At 42.6% G+C, this 19,626-nt stretch overlaps 1 protein-coding gene across 10 annotated transcripts in view; it reads left to right on the plus strand.

The window, feature by feature from the left end:
• LOC119971764 (coiled-coil domain-containing protein 73-like) overlaps positions 1-19,626 on the plus strand; it is a 335,430-nt gene that overhangs the window by 228,073 nt on the left and 87,731 nt on the right. For all 10 annotated transcript variants that reach the window (XM_038807840.1, XM_038807834.1, XM_038807833.1 and 7 more), the window contains 3 exons: positions 6,660-6,788; positions 8,695-8,754; positions 13,514-13,618. In XM_038807840.1, coding sequence (XP_038663768.1) covers positions 6,660-6,788; positions 8,695-8,754; positions 13,514-13,618 — 294 coding nt within the window. The remainder of the gene's footprint in view (positions 1-6,659; positions 6,789-8,694; positions 8,755-13,513; positions 13,619-19,626) is intronic.

Genomic DNA, 19,626 nt, shown 5'->3' on the forward strand with positions numbered 1-19,626 from the left:
CCTCCATTTCCTTTTTGCTATCAAACTGCTTGCCTGATATAGGTGAGCTGTAATTTTCTTCAATTAGACACTAGGAAAACCAAAGCAACCGTCTTTAGTTCCTGTAACAAACTCTATTCCTTCATCATAAGTTCAGTTTCCCTTTCTGGTGATAGACTGAAACAAACTGGTGAAAATCTAGGTGTTCTATTTGGCCCTGTCCTGAGCTTTGAACCCCATAATCTTTATTACAAAGTTTTATTTCAGTTCCAAACATTGTTCATCTCCTACACACATCACCAATCCCCTGAATCGGCATTGCTGCTGCTAAAATCTGCACCCCTGCTTTGTTAACCTCTTGAGTCAACTGTTCCAATGCTTTCCTGTGGATATCCCCTCATCTTCCACCTTACATGAACTTGAGCTTTTTCAAAACTCTGCTGCTTGTATCCTAATACACACCATCTCTGTGTCCCCGATCGACATTAACTCCTGGCCACAATCTGAAAATTCCTAACCTTGTATTCAGTTGTTTCTGTGACTTCACCCTTTCCCATATTTGTAATCTCATATAGCTATAACCCTCTGATGTTACTTTAACTATGGCCTCTTAATCATTGATGCGCTAACAATTGCACACAGAAACACAAAACGGTACAAAAGAGGCTTTATTACCGTGAGATGTTATTCCCTCAAGTGGAGCTGTAAAATGGCAGCTCAGGAGACCTCATGGATATTTATACTGCTCCCTGTGAGCAGAGCTAGCCGGCAGGGGCTTACCGACAAACTATGCAGGGGCTTACCGACAAACCTGTAATAGCAGGTACTATTGTACATCCCCTAATAGAGGCACACACATATATATACAGTGGTATTACCAATCATGTTCTACTTCCTCCACTTCACATTTGGCAGCTGTGCCTTCTGCCATCTTGGTCCTAAGTTCTAGAATTTAACCCATCAACCTCTGCCTCTCTCCTCCTTAAATATTCTTAAAAACTGCTGACTAAAATATACAGAGCCTTACATAATGAAAAAGGAAAGATGTTTATCATAATCAGCAGAGTTCACATAGTCTTGTTAAGGGGAGATCAATGGGGCGGGATTCTCCCCTACCCGGCAGGGCGGGGGGTCCCGGCGTAGGGGAGTGGCGCCAACCACTCTGGCGTTGGGCCTCCCCAAAGGTGCGGAATTCTCCACACCTTTGGGGGCTAGGCCCGCGCCGGAGCGGTTGGTACCACGCCGACTGGCGCCAAAACCGCACCAGCGGCCTTTGACGCCCGGCGCCGGGGCTGGCCGAAGGGCCTTCGCCGGTTCGCGCAGGCGCCGGTGATGACGTCAGCGGCAGCTGCCGCTGTCGTCATCACCGTCGCATGCGCGCTGGGGGATTCTCTTCTGCTTCCGCCATGGTGGAGGCAGTGGCGGCGGCGGAAGAAAAAGAGTGCCCCCACGGCACTGGCCCGCCCGCCGATCGGTGGGCCCTGATCGTGGGCCTGGCCACTGTGGGGGCACCCCCCGGGGTCTGATCGGCCATGCCCCCCCGGGGGCCCGCTCGCGCCGCCGATCCCGCCGCCACCAGAGGTGGTTCAAACCTTGGCAGCGGGAGAGGCCTCCCAGCTCGCCGATCGGCGTGGGGTCTGAGAATTTCGCCCCATGTCTTACTAACTTGATAACAATTTTTGAGGAAGTAACGAGGGGAATTGATGAGTGGGTATTGTTTAATGGATTTCAGTTAGGCATTTGACAAGGTCCCACATGGCAGACTAGTCAGAAAAGTGAGATCTCATGGAATACAGGGGTAGGTGGCAGGCTGGATCCAAAATTGTCTCAGTGACAGGAAACAAAGGGTAATAGATGATGGATATTTTCACAAATGGGAAACAGTTCCCCGTGGTGTTCCTCAGGGCTCAGTGTTGGGGGCCTTTCTGAGTGTTGTATATATTAATAATTTGGACTTAAATGTGAGCAGCATGATTGGGAAATTTAGAGATGATACAAAAATTGGCCAGGTAATTTACAGTGAAGAGGATAGAATCATATCAATGGTTTGGTTGAGTGGCTGGGAAGTGGCAAATGGAATTAAATCCGGTGAAGTGTGAGGTAATGCATTTGGGGAGGACAAACAAAGCAAGGGAATACTCAATAAAGAGGAAGATATTGAATGGGGTTGAAGGAGTGCGAGACTTGGGAGTGCAAGTCCACAGGTCCTTGAAGGTGCAAGACAGGGAGACAAGCATACGGAATGCATTCCTTTATTGGGTGAGGTATTGAATACAAAAGCAGGGATGTAATGATGGAACTGCGGAAAATGCTGGTTAGGCCACAGCTGGAGTTTTACTTACAATTCTGGTCATTATAGGAAGGACATAATTCAGTGGTGGACAACCTGTGGTCCGGGGACTACATGCGGCTCATCTGGGTTTTGAGCGTGCCCCACGAAACATTTTGTTGACCGTTGCCCACGTGCAGAGTTGCCACAATCAGCTGATTTCCGTTCACACAATTTTTTGCCTACTGGTATGACGGAGATGAATCGCACATAAAGGGAGAGCAAGTGAAGTGAGATGCTTGCTGATTACACACAACATTGACTGTGAGAGCGTGTCCTCCATCTGTATCCAAAGTTAAATATTTATTTTGTTTTTACCATTTAAATTTGATAGTGCCTTAATATATTAAGTATTAAGCATTTTCTATTACTCATTGTGAAATATTTAGCATGTATTGAATGTTATTAATCTCATTCATGGCGTCATGGTTAATGAACAAACCTGTTTTCAATCTTGCAGCCCCACTCAGATGAAGGAGCGCCATTCGTATCGCTCACTCACTAGCCTAGGTTGCCTATCACTGACACAATTGCTCTGGAGCGAGTGCAGAGGATATTTGCAAGAATATTGCCAGGACTTGAAAATTGCAGCTATGACGAGAGACTGGATAGGCTGGGGTTGTTTTTTTTTCAAACCTGAGGAGGCCATGGGGTGTACAGAATCATGAGGGGCCTTAACAGGGTAGGCAGGAAAGACTTGTTTCCCCTAGCTGAGGGGTCAATTACCAGCAGCATAGATTTAAGGTGATTGGTAGAAGGATTAGAGGAGACATGAGGAAAACTCTAATCGTGCAGAGAATGGTGGGCACCTAGAATTCGCTGCCGAAGTTGGTGGTTGAAGCTGAAATGCTCAACTCATTTAAAAGGAACTTGGATATGGCATCTGAAGTGCTGTAACCTACAAGACTACAGACCTGATGCTGGAAAGTGGGATTAAATTGAGCAACTAGATTCCTTTCTCTTTTTCTTGGCTGGCACAGAAATGATGGGCTGAATGGCCTCTTTTTGCACCATAACATTTCTATGGTGCTATCAATAATGATGGAACTGGATGGGTAGACCAGACATTTTATAAAAATATACTTTAAAAATTAATGTATCATGATTAATTGCATGTAATTTATGTAAACATTCTGTAGTATTCCTAGGATTTATGCTTTCAACAAGGAATATTGGGCCCGATCTAAACAAATGGAAAAAGTCCCACAGCGCTCACTTAACTGCATGTTTTCCAGCACTAGCAGCGCTGAAAAACATCTGCTATCTAACGGCCATCCAGTTAGATACGGAACCTCAGCAGGGAACGTGCGCCCAAAGCTACACTCAGCCCTATTTTCTGTACTGAGGAGCTCCGCTCGCCGGAACATCTCAATGCAGTGAGGGATCGGGACACCATTTTTAAATGGCCTCTTGAGCTCTCGACGCGACCTCCGAAACCCCAAGCCCCAACATATTGTAAGGTGGAACCCAACACACACACACACACACCCCCCGTGGTCCCCAGCACCCCCCCCCATGCAGTGCACCCCCTTAGCCCAATCACCGCCATGTGAAAAATGCCAGCTTGGCACTGCCAGCCTGGCACACTGGCTATGCCCCTGCCAGCGAGGGCGCCAATTTGGCATTGCCAAAAGATCCCCACAAGTGCTGTTCCATCTGGTCCCTGTTTGTGGAGACCAGCACTGAATGTTTGTGGAGACCAGCACTGAACAGCGCTCGCCCGACGTCTCCAAGGCAAAGGGGATAGATCGCAACACCTCGGTTACCTCAGGGAACTGCATATTAGAGTGAGACTAGCTGTTTCACAATAGATTTGCCAAAAAGTGATCAAAGCCGCAAAGGGTGGGCTTCACGTTGTGACGTCTTGCGAAATTGCGTTAGATCTCGTGAGGCATAGCAAACTAGATAGATCCTGGGAGCCGGGTCTCCAGTTATTTACCGGCCATTTTGAGCCGGGGCTCACTGCTTTTCGGGCACAGCGTGACCGGTAGATAATGCCCAATAATGCAAAATCCTGCCTCATGACCTTAGAGCAGGGGTGGGCAAACTACGGCCCGCCAAAGGTCTTTATGCGGCCCACCAAGTCATTTAAAAAAAAAAAAAAAAATTTTATTTTTTTATTTTTTAAGGTTAATGGGGGGGGGCTGTTAGGTTACTTACTGGTATAGGGTGGATACATTGACTTGAGTAGGGTGATCATTGCTCGGCACAACGTCGAGGGCCGAAGGGCCTGTTCTCTGCTGTACTGTTCTATGTTCTATATGAGGCGCCCAGAATCATAACCGGGTGAAGTAATTATTTTACTTAATATACTATGCAGCCCTTTAAAATTGTGAATTTCTGAATGTGGCCCTTGCACGGAAAAGTTTGCCCACCCCTGCCTTAGAGGATATGAAGGGTGCGATCGACCGGCTTTGTCATGCCTGATTAGGTGACGTGACAAGGCTGTTAATTCTCGTGAGAGGCCTCTCGCAAAATATGTGACACTCTGAACGCCTTGTGAGATCTAATGAGATCTCGCAAGACATCACAATCTGGATCTCGCCCGCGCTGTGCGCGATCCATATTAACATATTTTAAATTAACCATTGGGCTCATTTAAATTTGTCTGCATCGGATTATCCCAGCACCCAGGAAAAAATGCATTGTCAGGGTGCTTGTGTGGTGCTGCCAGGTTGGCTGGGGCACTGCTAGGCTGGCAATGCCAAGGTGTCTGGGTGCCAGGTTGCCATGCCAGGGATTGGGCCCATGGGTGCCTTGCCCTTAAGAGGTGGGTGAGGGGACCCCCAAAGAGACACATTGGGGGGGGGGGGGGTCTAGAGCCAGGTTTGGGGGGGGGGGATTTGGTCCAGAGATCGGGGCCGCATTTAAAATGGCATCCTAATCTCTTCCCGCACAATGAGCAGTGCAGGAAGTGAGGTAAGTCCTGTTGACAGTGGGGTTCTCGGCGCTGCGGGCACCAAGAAGAGAAGCACCCCACTCTCACTCCCAAAACGGTGCTCTTTTTTCGCTAAATCGTGCCCAAAGTATGTGCCAGGGAGGATGATGACATATTTACTCAGGAAGTGTTACTGGTTCATGTTGTTCTGTCGAATAGAAATATGCATTTAAAAATCACAATCTACTTGTAATACTGTATTCCTTTGATTTGGGATCTGTAAGCTGGCATCATTTGCAAAATAGCTGCAATAATGTTGAAATTGCTCACCAACAAACAGTGGATTTCCACAGGACCCACAGTCTCCAAATTAATTTGTATTTATCGTCATAAAAATAATAAGTTCTTCCTTCACTTCGAATTTGCCGTGTGTCCTGTTTTTCTGTCGATTGGTTTCAGAAAGATTTAGCTGACATAATTTAGATAAAATGAATGAGATATAGGACAATTCCTGTAAAATACGAGAGAATCATGAAATGTCCAGGCCCTTCTGCAGATTCCCATTTTAAATATGACATCGCTGATTTTTTCCTAATCAAGCATAATAAGGTTATTGGAACCAAGGTGGGCAAATGGAATAAGGATGCAAATCAACTGTGATCTCAAACATGTTCGAAGGGCTGAATGACCCACTCCTGTTTCTAATTTCAGTCCATCCCTGCACGTTAGCAGCACTGACTGCTGAATTGATGTAAATTAATTAAATTAATGTATAGGTAATTTTGTTGTCCATGAGTATATGTATATGTTTAATTAATGAAAGTCTGTGTTTAGAATGTGGATGTAAAACTAGAATTCACGTGCAATTACCACATAAAATTAAACCTGCAAATTTGATTTAGTCCAGAGCAGTTCAACAATTGTGATGTGATAAGATGGAATTCCAGTTTTTCAGAGAAAAGTTAAACAGACCAAACATTTGCCAGATAATACTATTACTGTGCTGAATGCTTAGTCCTATATGATGGCATCATCAAGAATCCTTGATACTATCAGAAAGCTACATTCATAACCTCTGCCGTTTGCCTGAGTAAATGTCAATGTGCTCAAGGAGCGAAGGATATAAAGCAGACTACCCGAAACCAGAAAGGGAGGGGGTGGGGGAGAAAAGGGCAGAATATTTATGACTTGAAGTTCCATGAGTTGCCATTAATTGAGATCAAAGCGTGTTGCATTTATTTTTTACACCCATCAGTTCAAGTAGTGGAGTAAATTAATGATTTAAATATGTACCGTTCTCGTGGAATTGAAAGGGAAGCTGTTGAACTGGAAGAATTTTGCTTGTAATGGCTACCCGTGCACCAGCTTGCTTTTTAGACATTGCAGAGTTGTTTAGATTTTAATTTAAAGAAATGGAAGTTTCAAAATGAATGAAATTCAAATGACCTATTGTACATTTATGTCTCTGTTCAGGAATTGGAGAAAGTAACTGCAGACTTGATAAGATCCAAGGTCACTTCTCAGTGCAAACTGGGAGAAGAAAACATCCATCTTACAGCACAGCAACAAACGCTACAAGAACTCAAGCGAAAACTACAGATGGTTTCACAACAAATTAAAAATTCAGCTACTATTTACTCTTAAGCTAGAATTAATCAGATATGAAGACAAATTATTTCACAGTGATGTTCTTCTTGGGATCTGTTAATATATCCTGAAAGTGTTTCTAAAAATATTGACATTTCCAACAAGGTTAATTTTGACTGTAGAACAATATAAATGAGTTGATGGTGAATTGGCATCCCGATTTACATCAATGAAAATGAATTCAGGAGAGAAATAAAACGGGCAGTTGATTCACTATCATTTATTACACTTTAGCACAGAATCGAAATTACCCTTAGTGAAGTGAGTTACACTGAGGAAAATTAATTTCCCTCTATTCTAATTTTGACTTTCTGCGAATTAAAATGACATGTGCTGGGGAATCACTACAGCATAATATTGGTAACAAGAAAAGTGAAAATATTTTCAGAATTGTCTTTAACACAATTTCTTTAAGTATCCCTTTTCCAGTGCAACACAGCATTTTGAAAAAGCTACTGTGATGCAGGAAAGTATTGAACCAATTTTTTCCCCCACAACCTTCCCCACTGCAAATTGTTTTTGATCTCAACCTGTTGCTACAATGAGGTGCTTAGCTGAAGTCTTACTATAGAAGAGTGGAAAATTAGCGTCATTATTGGCAGTTGTTGTACACTGCCCAGTGGTTCGCTGGAGGCAAGTATTCTTGATGCCATGCAATGGCTATTGCCATTCCAGCTGCAGTAGGTGTATGACTTGATGATGATACCTGTAGCTGGCGAAGAGGGGCAAGATAGATATATTTGTGACCCTCAAGAAAACGATTTGCTCTCCTTAGATGAGTCCTTGGTGCATCATTCCCTCAATAAGTGGATAGTTTTTTGGGCGAGGAGTTTTGCAATTACTAATGACTTAATTTTCCTTTCCCCTTGATAGAAATTGTGCTTGGCAACCATTTCGTAAGTTACATCCGAGACTAGGAACCCAGGGGTGCGATTTAACTACAAAAAAAGTCTGTTCTGGCTGCATTAGCGAGGCCCTTCCAGGCGTTATGACCCGATATCTAATGGCACTTTTGAGCCTCAGTGGGAAGCGCCCTGCCGAGGCCGCATTTAGTTGCATTTCCTGCCCTCAGGAGCTCTGGCGAGTGGAGCCATTTTTAAATTGCCCCAATCACCCGATGCCACTATCATAACCCCCCAACACCCAATCCACCTATACAGGGGTCCCCTCTGCACCCCACCTCATACAGGCAGGCCCCTCTATGGGTCCAATCCCAGGCGTGCGCAAAATGCCAGCTTGGCACCCTGGTGGGTGGCACTGCCAAGGTGCCCAGGTGGAAATAGTAGGGTGGCATGCTGGCAATGCCAAGCTGCCTGGGTGGCACCAGGATGCCAGTCTGGCCAGAGTCGACCACCCGGGGCTCCCGATCGCCTGCGAGACCCCGTTCCGCCTGGTCCCCGTTTGTGGGGACCAGTGCTAAACCACGCCCACGCCCGGCCGATAGATGCCGGGTGGCTGTTCGTACCGATATCAGCGCGGTTAAATGAGTTTTTAAACTTACTTAACTGTGTTAGACTGGGTCCTGCCCATTGTGAGCGGAATCCAGATCACTACATCTTGTGTGATGTCGTTAGATCTTGCGGCTTGTAACAACCGTCGGGAATCCCAGATGAGGCCTCTCCTGGGATCTATCAGCCCCGTCCCATTACAATTCCGGCGGGATGTAGCCGGTAAATTGTGCCCCATATCTTGCCACTTTGTGTTGCGCTGCTCGACAAATTGACTCAAAAGATTTCAAAATATTAATTTTAGACAGTTTTGCCATTTCAGATTCCTGATTACAACATAATATAAACAGAATGTAGAATTTTATTTTGTGAACAATTGTGTAACATTTGTGGATTTTTATTTTTTTCAAAAGGAGACCGAATTAAACAAGAGACTCTCTAAAAGCGCATTCACTGTCCAAGAAGAAAAACAGGTTGGATTTAAACCATTTAATGAAAGAATTGATGAATGTCTCTATTATAAACTAAAATGCGCATGTAAATAGACTGAAATTGTATTCCTTTTTAATATTTTTAAACCTGTTACCATTGGAGATTTTAATGTGCTTATAATGTATTCCTCTGTCCGTAAGTTAATTGCATGTTTCAACTTCTTTGTAATAAAATGCAGGCAGGAGAATGTTATATCAATAGATTAGTATTCATTTATTAATATCATCAATGGTAATATTTAGGCTACAATCATTGGAGTTATATATCAAGCCATGCGTTTTGGCATTTGGCAGCGCGGTAGCATTGTGGATAGCACAATCGCTTCACGGCTCCAGGGTCCCAGGTTCGATTCCGGCTTGGGTCACTGTCTGTGCGGAGTCTGCACATCCTCCCCGTGTGTGCGTGGGTTTCCTCCGGGTGCTCCGGTTTCCTACCACAGTCCAAAGATGTGCAGGTTAGGTGGATTGGCCATGATAAATTGCCCTTAGTGTCCAAAATTGCCCTTAGTGTTGGATGGGGTAACTGGGTTATGGGGATAGGGTGGAGTTGTTGACCTTGGGTAAGGTGCTCTTTCTAAGAGCCGGTGCAGACTCGATGGGCCGAATGGCCTCCTTCTGCACTGTAAATTCTATGATAATCTATTGACAACATTACTGATTGTTGCAACAAATGAAAACAAAGAAATGAACACTTGTTAAAATACAGCAGACCACAGTTGTTTGGCACTTTCAGATGTATAGTTCAAATGGTACAAGATAAAGCAATGCTGTTATATGCAAATAAACACGGCTGAATTAAAAATTCGTGAGGTAAAAATTTAATGCAAGAACATAACAAATTTGTGGTACACTGACGACACAGTGCTACTCGCAGAATCAGAAGAGGCCTTAAAATATCATAGATCAAGTCAAATCTAGAAGTTTACAATATGGATTGACTATGAACACCAAAAACACAAAAACAAAGGTAGTTAGGAGGAATACATAGAAGGAACTAGAGTGAAGATTGAAGTAGATGGTGCCACACTTGCACAAGTAGGTAAGTTGTCTCTTTAGGACAAATTAATCAGAAAATGCTAGATTGAAGCCGAAGTCAGAAAAAGGAGGTTAGCTGGAAGTAATTTTGGAAAGGTGAAGGATGTGTTAACAGCAAGTAAACTCAACCTTGTAACAAGTAAAAAAAACTCTATCCACTTTCCTGTATGCCTCAGAAACATGGACAATAAATAAACATTTGTGGAAGGAAATAGCAGCTTTTGAAATTCAGATGTTAAGTTGTAATCTTAAAATTCCACATACAGATCATAGAACAAATGAAGAAATGCTTGAAGTTCCAAGAGCAAAAGGGACTCTTAAAAAATTACATCCAAAATCGAAATGTCAGTATTTTGAACATTTGATCAGAACTATGGACTTATTCCAACTGCATTAAAACAAGCTTTGCCAACAAGCTAGTGGTGAAACTTTGCTTCTGCGGTTATGTGTTGCCATGTCCGAAATAAAAGATTTGGTCTCATAGAATAATAACACATGAAATCAAAATAAGGGTGCATGTCACTTTTCTCATGAAGTTACCGTTCAACATGAATCAGTTATCATTAACAAAGGGATCTGCCCAATTGGTACGTGACTGTAATGATTCTGAATATTTTAATTGAAATGATCCAGTGGCGATTTCACAAAATCCTGTTTTAGCAGACTGAGACACAAGGTCCTGGCAGATTGTGTACTGAAAAGTGTGCTGAATGTTTTGGGCCAAGGAATGGGATATGTGCCTGATGTACCATCAATTGGACTTGAGTCGTGAAGAAGTTCCATATATCAGGCTTTAATCAACTAGTTGTGTGCCCGGCAGTCGACTTACAGAGAAAGGCCGACTGCCGGGTCCTACGGGTTCTTATACCCCGCCTCATAGGCGGGACTACTTGCCTCTCGGCCAATGGGTGAGCAGTCACATGACTAGCCTCAACCAATCAGCAGAGAGGCACATGATCGGCCTGAGCCAATGGGCAGCAAGTGCTCTGCACCAATGGCAGATAGGTACCGTAAACCTAGTTATACCACCACAGTGCCAGTAGGTAGAATGCACTTCTACTCCTTGTTAACCATACTCCCTCCAGCAGTCCGACTAAATTCCTAATGATAGTTGCAGCCCACCTTGATTTTCCTAAGAATCTCACCATTATTAACACATACTGACAGCCAGTCCAACATTGCTGTCAGTTTGTGCACAGGTGAACTTTGAACGGACCAATTTACCACTCAGGAGGCTTAGCATCCCATCCAAAGATTGGTTCCTTTGACAATGCATAATTTCAGCTACAACAAAGCTTGTGTTTTTAAGGTGAATCGTATTGTAGAATCACACAGAATAGCAAGAGTCCATTCAGCCCATCTCTTTGAGCTATCCATTTAACTCTACTCTCCTCTCTTCTCATAACCTTGTAAATTACTCCTTTTCAAAAATATATCCAATTTTGTTGAATCTGCTTCCATCAACCTTTCAGGCAAAACAGATCCACATAACTCGCTACATTAAAAAAAATCCACATCTCAACTTAGCTCTTTTGCCAGTTAGTGATTCTCTTGCCTTTGGAGACAGTTTTGGCCTATATATGCTAGCTTAATTTTAATACCTCTATTACATCTCTTCTTAAGACTCACTGCTCCAAGAAGAACATTTCCAAGTCCTCTCGTCTCTACATAACTAAAGACCCTCATCTCTGGAATAATTTTAATAAGTCTTCTCTGTACTGTCTCCAAAGCCATGACATTTGGCATATGGGCAGCACGGTAGCATAACGGTTAGCACAGTTGCCTCACAGCTCCAGGGTCCCAGGTTCGATTCCTGGCTGGGTCACTGTGGAGTCTGCACGTTCTCCCCGTGTATGTGTGGGTATCCTCCGGGTGCTCCGGTTTCCTCCCACAGTCCAAAGATGTGCGGGTTAGGTGGATTGGCCATGCTAAATTGCCCTTAGTGTCCAAAAAGGTTAAGTGGGGTTACTGGGTTACGGGGATAGTGTAGATACGTGGGCTTGAGTCGGGTGCTCTTTGTAAGGGCCGGTGCAGACTTGATGGGCCGAATGGCCTCATTCTGCATGTTTTTAATTTTTTTAAATAAAATTAAATAAATTAAAATTAAAATTCTGCACTGTAAATTCCATGATTCTATGATTTTTTTCATAAAGTATGGCATCTAGAACTGGACAAAGTACACCAGCTGAGGTTTGATCAGTGCTTTATCAAAGTTTAATATTACTTAATTGCTTTTGTACTCTATTCCTCTATTTATGAAGTTAAAGGTCTCGTATCCATGCCAACTTGTCTTGCCTCCGTCAAAGATTTGTTTATGTCTACCTCCGATGCAGGTTTCTGTTTCTGCACCCTCTTTAAAATTATGCTATTTAGTTCACATTGCCTCTCCTAATTTTTTCTTCCCAGTTTAAATTTCTATGGCACTGTTCAAAGAAGAACAAAATATTCTCCCACTGTCCTGGCCAACATTCCTCCCTCATCTATTACCCAGATGAACTCATAATTCATCTCATTGTTACTTGTTTGGTCTTGATATATATGGCTACCGTGGCCCCTCTACATAATAGCTATTGTATTCCAACGCATTTCTTTGTGAAATGTTTTGCAATGTTATTGTCAATACAAATCTTTCTCTGATATATTAACAGTGAAGTTATACAAAGCAATAACGTTGTGGCTTACTTATCAGAATTAAATTCAATCATTCTTTTCATTGTGTGAGCTGTCAGAAATGTGGGAGTCAGGTTGTACCAGGATTGGAGCTGCCAGCAGAAATCGGGTCAGGACTGCCCAGGAGATTTGGGCTGGACTGCCACCTCAATAACTGGGATGTGGCTGCATCTCCTGCACTTCCATTCCACCATCCCCCAGTCCACCCCACTCCCTTCCCCCTCCCAGATCACGATTGCTTCTGGTAACACTATTTAAATTTGGACATTTTGCCCTTCATTTTTTAAGCCAATTCACATGTAATGTCTGTGAGTAATGAATTGGCTGAGCAGAACTAACCAAAATTTAACAATCCTTAACAAGTTTTTTTTTTATGCGAGCTAACTTCAATAAACTATTAAAGCATGGGTGTAACTCTCGGATTATAAATAACAGTGGAACAAGACTCTTCTTGCCACTTTCTACCAGTATTGCTCAGCTGTTCACTTCCATATGCTTTTTCACATACTGATATGAAATACCTTGGTAACATGAATCTTTCATTTTATTTTTAGTTTATTCAATTTTGTTTTAATTTTATCCCTGATTTAGAATTTCTTGCATATAAATTGTCAATAATTGCCAAAGTATTCAATTTGTTTGGAGGTTTTTTAAGTTATTCCAAGTTTTAATTTGAAATATGGGCAGTATAAAGAGTCAAATGGCAACAGGCTATTAAGGGTTCAGATAATGTCCAAACTGTTGCATTTATAAAAATAATTTCTTGGGATTGTATTGAACCTTTAACTGTCTTCTAGGTATCTGTTCTTTGCAGTAATTTAACAAAATAAAGTGCATGTTTGAAATTATTAATATGGTGTATTAATATTATGCTGTGGTGCTTGCAGTTTTATATTTAACAGTGAGTGAATTGAAGAACATGCAGTGTACACATATGCATAGTTGCTAGCTTCTAGAAGACACTGTACTCTTGAGCTCCTAGTTATATTTTACATATTGTTAAAAAAAAACATTAAAAATAATTTGTTTCCATTAGGAAGTTTTAAAATTACTTCAACAAACTCAGCAGCTGCTACAGCGACAGGAACTGGCACTACACAGAACTGAAAAAGAGCTAAAAGTTTCTGGAGAGAAGTATCAGGTCAGAATGTTTATAGTGTTTTGTTTTTATTGATACCACATGTTGCGAAGCTTTTCAACAGTGCTTTATGATTAATGGTTTATGGGTGTTGAGCACCAAAGCTAGACTATTTTAGAATGTTTTGGTGCACCTCCAATCCATCTCCTCCCTTGTTACAATAATCGGTGCCTCAGAGTATAATATTGAGTTAAACCTACCTTCATCTGACTTATCACCTGTGAGGTCGTTAATTTCAGTGCATAATTTATTTATTTCATTTTTTTTAAAGCCACGAACACTTATAACTTAATTAACCATATATACCATCATCTTCACATTAAGAGTAATGATGTTTATTTTAAGTCCATTTGTTTCAGTGTTTGAGCTGGATTCCATTGGGAGTCAGGTCAAGTCAGGGCTGTCAGTAGACGTTTGGTTGGGGTTGCTGGTGGGAGTTAGGTTGGGGCTACCAGTAGGAGTTCGATTGAAACAAGGCTGTCAGCAGGAATTGTGTCTATTCCTATCTAAGATTCCCTTTTTTAGTCTCTTCTATATGCAGTTTACTTTTCTTCCTTAGCCTGCTGCATTGCGTTGCTCAATTTGAATGTGGAAACGGGTAGGTTATTTGGCAAGCAAGACCTGCAACTTTAAGATTGAATTAATTTGAAGAAGAAAACAAAGTGAAGAAGAAAATTAATTGAATCACTTAGGATAAGTGTTCTTAAAAAAGAACAGAATTAGTTGATATATTAATTTCTTGTACAGGTCATGGGTCAAACTGACGGAGCTTATTTCCTTGTGCAGCACAGTCAGTTATTAAATAAAGTATAGAATGAATGTAGCAAAATTGAAAAAAGTTAAGTAGGTGCAACCCTTGAAAGGAGTGCAATGGTTATAAAGACGGATGGATCTCTAGTATCAAAATATACTAGTATCAAAGAACAAGTTCTGTGTCCTGTTCTCTGGTATTGTAAAACAAGTACATTTCTGGAGTGTATATAGATCCTTACTCACACTACTGTGGGCTAAACAGTACAGAGTGTGAGAATTTGTTTTAACAATATCATGAATCTAAAAGCAAGAGTTAATTGGAAAACAAAGCTAAGGGAAAAGAGCAGCAAAGTGGGATTAATTGGCTAGCTCTTTAAATGTGGGCATGTTGGGCCAAATGGCCTCTTTCTGTGCTGTAAGATTTATGATGGTCGTTGCTGTTAAAACACAAGACATGTGCAACTACTTGGAGATAAGAAACAGAGATCTGTTTGAATGAGAACTACAGCTGAATGAATGAGAAGATAATCATAACATTGGGCTGGATTTTATGCGCCCCCTGTTTGGTAGACAAACAGTGGAAGTTTACCAGTGCTCTGTGCTGATTGGCTGACGGATTTTCGCAGACTACATTGCACCAATGTTGCTCTTCACACTTGCCTGCCAAATTCTACTTTAGCTCTCCAGATTGGTTAATTCGGGTATGTTCTTTCAAAGGAAAGCGTACAGTCGTGATATTGGCAAAGGCCGATGTCGGATAGGAAAAATGGTGTTGAATCCACCGACTGCAATGGTGACCTTCTCTGCCATATAATGCAGCAATTTTGAAAAAAAGTTCCAAGTCATGGGTTCCACGACATTGATGGTGGGGCGTCCGCCAGCAAATTAGAAGCGGGAGGATCGGGGCGCCATTTCTAAAAGCTGTCTCAGCGCACAGTGAGAAAACCAGTTCACACTGGCACTTCCCAGGGCATCCCCAGCGCTGTCCAAGAATCCCGACTCTGCCCTGTCATGCCAAGGCATCACTGCCATTGCCCAGACACCCCCTGGTGCTACACAGGCACTGCCCCAGGCACTGCCTGGGTACACCCATGGCACTAACCGTGCACCCCTGACACTGCTCAGGCAGTGTCAGGGGTCCAGGGGAGGCCAGGCAGTGCTTGGTGTGCCCAGACAGTACCATGGTACATGTCTTGGCAGTGCCAGGAAGTGGGGTGTTTTCAGTGTAAGGCCTGCTAATCATATGCTAATTTATTGTAATGATGTTCCCGACATTGAACATTGGGAAACGTACTCCGTCACTGATGGGGGGAGGGGACAAAAGCGTCACGCATTTACGCCGACGTAAAACTCGACTTTGCACTTCTTGCAATATTTTCCTGTCCCGAAGGTGAACCTGCCTGATGTAAACGAGCAGAAAATCCTGGCCATTTTGGGTCAACAAAACTTTAAAAATTATTTAGTAGATTGGTTTGGAGACTTTTGAACATGTGTGTATGAGAAACACTTGGCTAACCACAACAAAAATTATAGGAAGCAAAGATCCCACTTTGTGCCATTTATTGGTGGACTGTGCTTAACGTATCACTACTCTAGTAACTTTTCTTACATTGATTACAAAAACTTAAATTTCTGGCGTTCTAAGCTAGGCTCTGTCTCGCCAGTGATTTAGCTGCTATGGCAGTTTGTTGAGGTGAGAAATGGTTGGGGAACCGTTCCTGACCACTTCCAACAAGGACCACCCTGAACAACATGTAAGAGTAGTAGCACAAGAAAGTATGCAGATTGGGCAGATTATGACTTCATTCAGTATGTAACACCCTGACCTACTATTTTGGATCTCACCACTCCCGTTAACATGCACTGCTGAATATATGCTTGATAGCACAAGGACCGCCCAACACTGCTATTTAAAGTCATCACCATTCCAACTTGCAGGTTAGGCGCTTTTGATGACCTATTTACTGATTCAGAATTACTGGGTTGTTGGAGGAGTTTTGACAAGGTGGTTACGTGACCTCTGAGTACAGCACTTGCTGTGAGTCATGGGAGCTATAGTTGAAGTTCCCCTTGCACAGTAGAATCAGAGGGAGGAGGAGGGTTATCAGCAGCTTCCAATAGTGAATACACCTATCTACATCCTCCTGCCAGGGTGGAGCCCAAGCAGTGCGACAGGGTGCCCAAACACTGGCATCATTCTGGATCTCTTTGGCACCAAGCTATGTCATCAAGCAAAGGTTTCATGACCTCAGTCTGAGTGTCTGCTGCAACATTCGGACATTTTGTGGTGCCTGCTTGTGCTGCAGAGAAGGTGAGACATCTGCCACCAAAAGTAACATCATGTTTGGGCATGTGTGTGTTCTCATGGAGTTGTTCATCACTTCCATACTGGAAAGGATAAGTTTCAACCTCTGCATGAAGCTCTCTGCCAACTTCATGCTGGACATCTTCTATTCACCTTTTCAGTGACAACAAATTCTCTGCCAGGCTCTCAAATGCACCAATCATTTCTTTGTGCATTTCTTTGCGCCTTCTGTATGCTGTCTCATCCAAGTCTTCTGCAGCAGAACCTGTCTGCACTCTCACCCCAGGGTGCTGGCACACAGCCTACCCTTTCCCCCCTGGCCTGGCTACAGCCCAAACCAGCCGTTATTCACCACATTCTGATACTTCTTTTATACATCCTTCTAAGGTTTGCATGCAGCCTGTATCTGAGCTGGCGGCTGCAAATATCAGAACACATGGTGATTATTCTTCCTTGATGTCTGCTGTACCTCAGGAAATACTGGCTGTTCTTGGATATTTGAAAAGTGAACAAGAGGAGTTTTGAGTGTTGGAGTGAGGTGGGATAAAACAAGAATATGGTTGCACCATATACCACTTGTACATCATAATAGATTGAGGGATGTGGATGAAGTGGGAGTTGAGAAGATGCATAAGGCAAGAACATGCCGTCATCTTCATTGACTTCAGCAACACTACTGCCCACAACCTCAGTGATGGCCATGTCAGTTATCCCCTGCACCTTCTCATCCATAAGGGTCAGTACATGCCTGAGTCTCCATCCCCACCAGTTTGCTGTCGGTCATCTATAATATGCCACCTTTCCCTGCAAAAGAGAGCAATGTGTGTCAGTGAATGCATTGTAACGTATTTGAGTGATATGCTTGCTGCAATTTAATGGCTGGAGTATGTCGAAGCTGCGGGATATGTGTGTTTTCAACAAACCTGCACACAAACGAATCTCACAACTTCCAGAATTGTCAAGTGTGTGAGGTTGAGGTGAAGCTTATTAATGTGAGGTTTGAGTCAGGATTGATGTAGATTATTGGTAGGCAATTGAAGAGGTGTGGTTATTGGAACAGTGAGAGACTGGTGGTTTAGTTGGTAGAAATTTGGTATGTAGTGATGCATTCACTAACTTTGACCACCCTTATGAGATCTTAATTTTCTTGTGGTATTGCAGCCATGTCCTCAACATCGGTCTATTGGCATTGACCACCAAGACAACCTGCTCCCATTGCCTTTGCCTGGAGGATCTCTTGACCTTCGGATGCAAGAGAACCTCTCCCCACTGGCCATGTCCTACACCAGTGACTCCAGTCCAGCATCTGAAAATTTGGGGACAGGCGCTCAGTCCTATTGCTCCATTTTTGGTCCTTCATGAACGTTTTCCACTGTTGGGCCAAGCAGTTTCAGTCTCTGCCTTAAACCTCATCTTTAAGAGATGTAATCAGCTTTAAGTAGAGCAGACTAGCTTTAATTAGTGCGATCCACAACAGACTTGGGCTCCTTGCTGAGTTGTGCAGCCACTCACCAGTATATGTAATGTTGGACTGCACAGCACCATCATGGAAATGAGCAGGCAACACAAGGTTTATCTGTGGCATGCTTCTCGACAATGGTGCGTGGGATAATCACAGCATCACAATCTCTGGGCCCCAGTTTGGGGGCTGTCCAATTTAATCCTCCTAGGATTGGTTAATAGTGAGTTTTGGGATTTTGAAAAGTGGGTTAGATTTAGATATTCGTGTAGGAGTAACTATGCATTACAATACTTTTAATGTTCTTCAAGTTGGAACTAATTCCACCCTGCCAATAAAAGACACTTACAGGAGCCGTTGATTCACAATGAACTGTTGTATCCCTTTTATCTTGCAATGTTAGCAATGGTAGTGGTAGGATAACTGATGGGAAACTTGTAGGAAAGCAAAGGATATACAAGCTGAAAGAATGTCTCTCTAAACTTTACTGTGGTTTGGCTATCTCTGGACAGACATGTCTTCCCAGATCTAAAAGATATGTCATAAAGACTTTTGTGCAAGAACAAACTAAGCAGTACAATTACTGGAAAAATTCCAACTTTAAAGGAGACCACAATTTTCATCCAGTGCAGGTTTTATTGTGGTTCTTTGATGTGCAGCTGTGAGCTTTTTAACAAAACAAATGAAAATGTTGGTGTCTTGTAGATTCAAATGAAGCCATTCAAGTTAATATTTTAAATTGGAAACAGTGCTTTCTTAATTATGGCATGGTGTTTCATGACATCACTTCCTAAATGAGTTGTCAGGAAATGTTTACATTCCTTTTTTGACTTTGTGTTGATGACAGGTGGACTGATTGAGAGAAAGCATGAACACTTATCTATATCTTCCCTGTAAAGTATCCAAAAGCAATCTCAAACCATGCCAATAATTTTATCTGACAGATTGTTTTGTGAAGAAGAATTCAGAAGAAAAAAAGAAAGGACAGACTTGCATTTATGTTGTGTCTTTCATGACCTCAGGATGTTCCAAAGCACTTTATAGTCACAAAGTATTTTGGAAATCACTGTTGTACTGTGTAATATGTAAAATAATTGAAAATTTAGAAATCCTTAGCAGATCTGGATGCATCTGCGGAGAGAGAAACTGAGTTAACATTTCAGGTTGATGACCTTTCATTTGTTTCCCTCTCTTTCTCTCTCTCTCTCTCTCTCTCTCTCTGTCCTCTTAAAAAGGCTCCTTATCCTTCACTCCACCGTTGGCAACTAAGTCTTCAGGCGTTTAGGTCCTAAGCTCTTGAATTTTCTCCTGAATGCTCTCTGTCTCTTCAACTCGCCCTCTACTCTAAATCCTTCCTGAGAAACTAACTTTTTGACTAAGCTTTTATTCATCTCTTGTAAATCTCCTTCTTTTGCTTAGTGTCAGTTTCAGTCTTCTTACACTCTTGTGCATGGGTTGTTTTCCTGTGTTCAATGCAAATTGTCTCTAATTTGT

The sequence above is a fragment of the Scyliorhinus canicula genome, chromosome 9 (genome assembly GCF_902713615.1).
Source record: "Scyliorhinus canicula chromosome 9, sScyCan1.1, whole genome shotgun sequence".
NCBI lineage: Eukaryota > Metazoa > Chordata > Chondrichthyes > Carcharhiniformes > Scyliorhinidae > Scyliorhinus > Scyliorhinus canicula.